Source organism: Olea europaea, unplaced genomic scaffold (assembly GCF_002742605.1).
Source record: "Olea europaea var. sylvestris unplaced genomic scaffold, O_europaea_v1 scaffold33496, whole genome shotgun sequence".
Classification (NCBI taxonomy): Eukaryota; Viridiplantae; Streptophyta; class Magnoliopsida; order Lamiales; family Oleaceae; genus Olea; species Olea europaea.
The window spans coordinates 1-1,244 of record NW_019252472.1 but is presented as its reverse complement, the minus strand read 5'-3'; the positions used below and the strand labels follow the sequence as shown (position 1 = coordinate 1,244).

The 1,244-nt window shown below is 34.0% G+C and overlaps 1 protein-coding gene across 1 annotated transcript; it reads right to left on the bottom strand.

Annotated features, from left to right (window-relative positions):
* Positions 1-165: 165 nt before the first annotated feature.
* On the bottom strand, positions 166-1,231 carry LOC111385934 (40S ribosomal protein S15; the record flags this gene model as incomplete). The annotated part of the gene is made up of 2 exons (XM_023010354.1): positions 166-285; positions 1,050-1,231. Coding segments are annotated over 2 exons (267 nt in total), but the record flags the coding sequence as incomplete, so codon positions are not given.
* Between the last annotated feature and the right edge of the window lie 13 nt (positions 1,232-1,244).

Genomic DNA, 1,244 nt, shown 5'->3' with positions numbered 1-1,244 from the left:
AAAAAAAAGTGAAACTTTACGATGCACTCCTGTTCCTCATTCAGGTGTTATCATTGTGGTTAAAAGCAGCGATTTTTTTCGTAAATTTTGTTTTCCCATTTCTACCAAGCAAAAAAGAGTGACAAAATAAAAATATCAAGAGCATACGCAAACATAGACGGACAGAGAACAAAACAAACTTGGTAGAAACACAAGCAGCACTAATTTTCGGATTTGGGATTATTTACCGCTTTGCGCAGCTTCTTGATCAAAGCCATGGGCTTCCTCTTCAAACCCCTCTGAAACCTAAAATGGTATGAACAAATTCATCACAAAAGCAATGAAGCCAATAGCACAATTACTTTGTGCTTTAGACCATCCTATAGTTCAACTAATAGGATGAATTCATCATATAACATATATTGCAAATAAACAACACTATACAATACAGTAAATCATTCTTCAAGACTGAAAATATCTGGTCCAACTGAAAGCAAACAATAATTAACAGTTTGAAAATGCATATTTGAGTAAATATGCTTCTAAAGGTAGCAAACTGCATTGGATTTACTGAATCTCAAACACAATTCATATGCCACAGGTAAGGCAATTTAATCTGCAATGAACATTAACATTACACAGACACACATCTTAAAATGAAATATCAAAAATATTTATAAACGTCATATAGAATAGGTATAGCTCGGATTTATAACACATAACCTACTCATCAAACTAATCAAAATACATACAAAGTTCGAAACTAATAAAAGCAATACAAGATTGAGGATTAGAGGATAATGTAGCATACACTAATATTCAGAACAGAATATCCAGTGTAAAGACACATTGAATGTCAAGAACAAAGTATTAAAGAATATTCCCTATTCTACAAAACACGAGCTTAAAACTAATAAAAATGAAAACTATCGTAGAAATGTGATTAATATTGTACCTTTTAATAACTCGAAATTTCCAATGACATTAGAACACTAATTTGCTGAATAAAATTACAAAAAACAGCAATATTAAAAATTTATATATTAGAACACAAAAGAAAAAAAAGGTACCTTCGGCGGGCACGGGCATGGAAGAGCTTAACGAGCTCGTCAGTAGACATATCAAGGAGAGCATCGAGGTCCACGCCCCTGAAGCTGAACTTCTTGAACGTCCTCTTCTTTGGCTGCCCAGTCGCAACATCTGTCTCTACTTCCGCCTGCACATACACACACAGTGAGCCAAAATCAGCCAATTAAACACACACG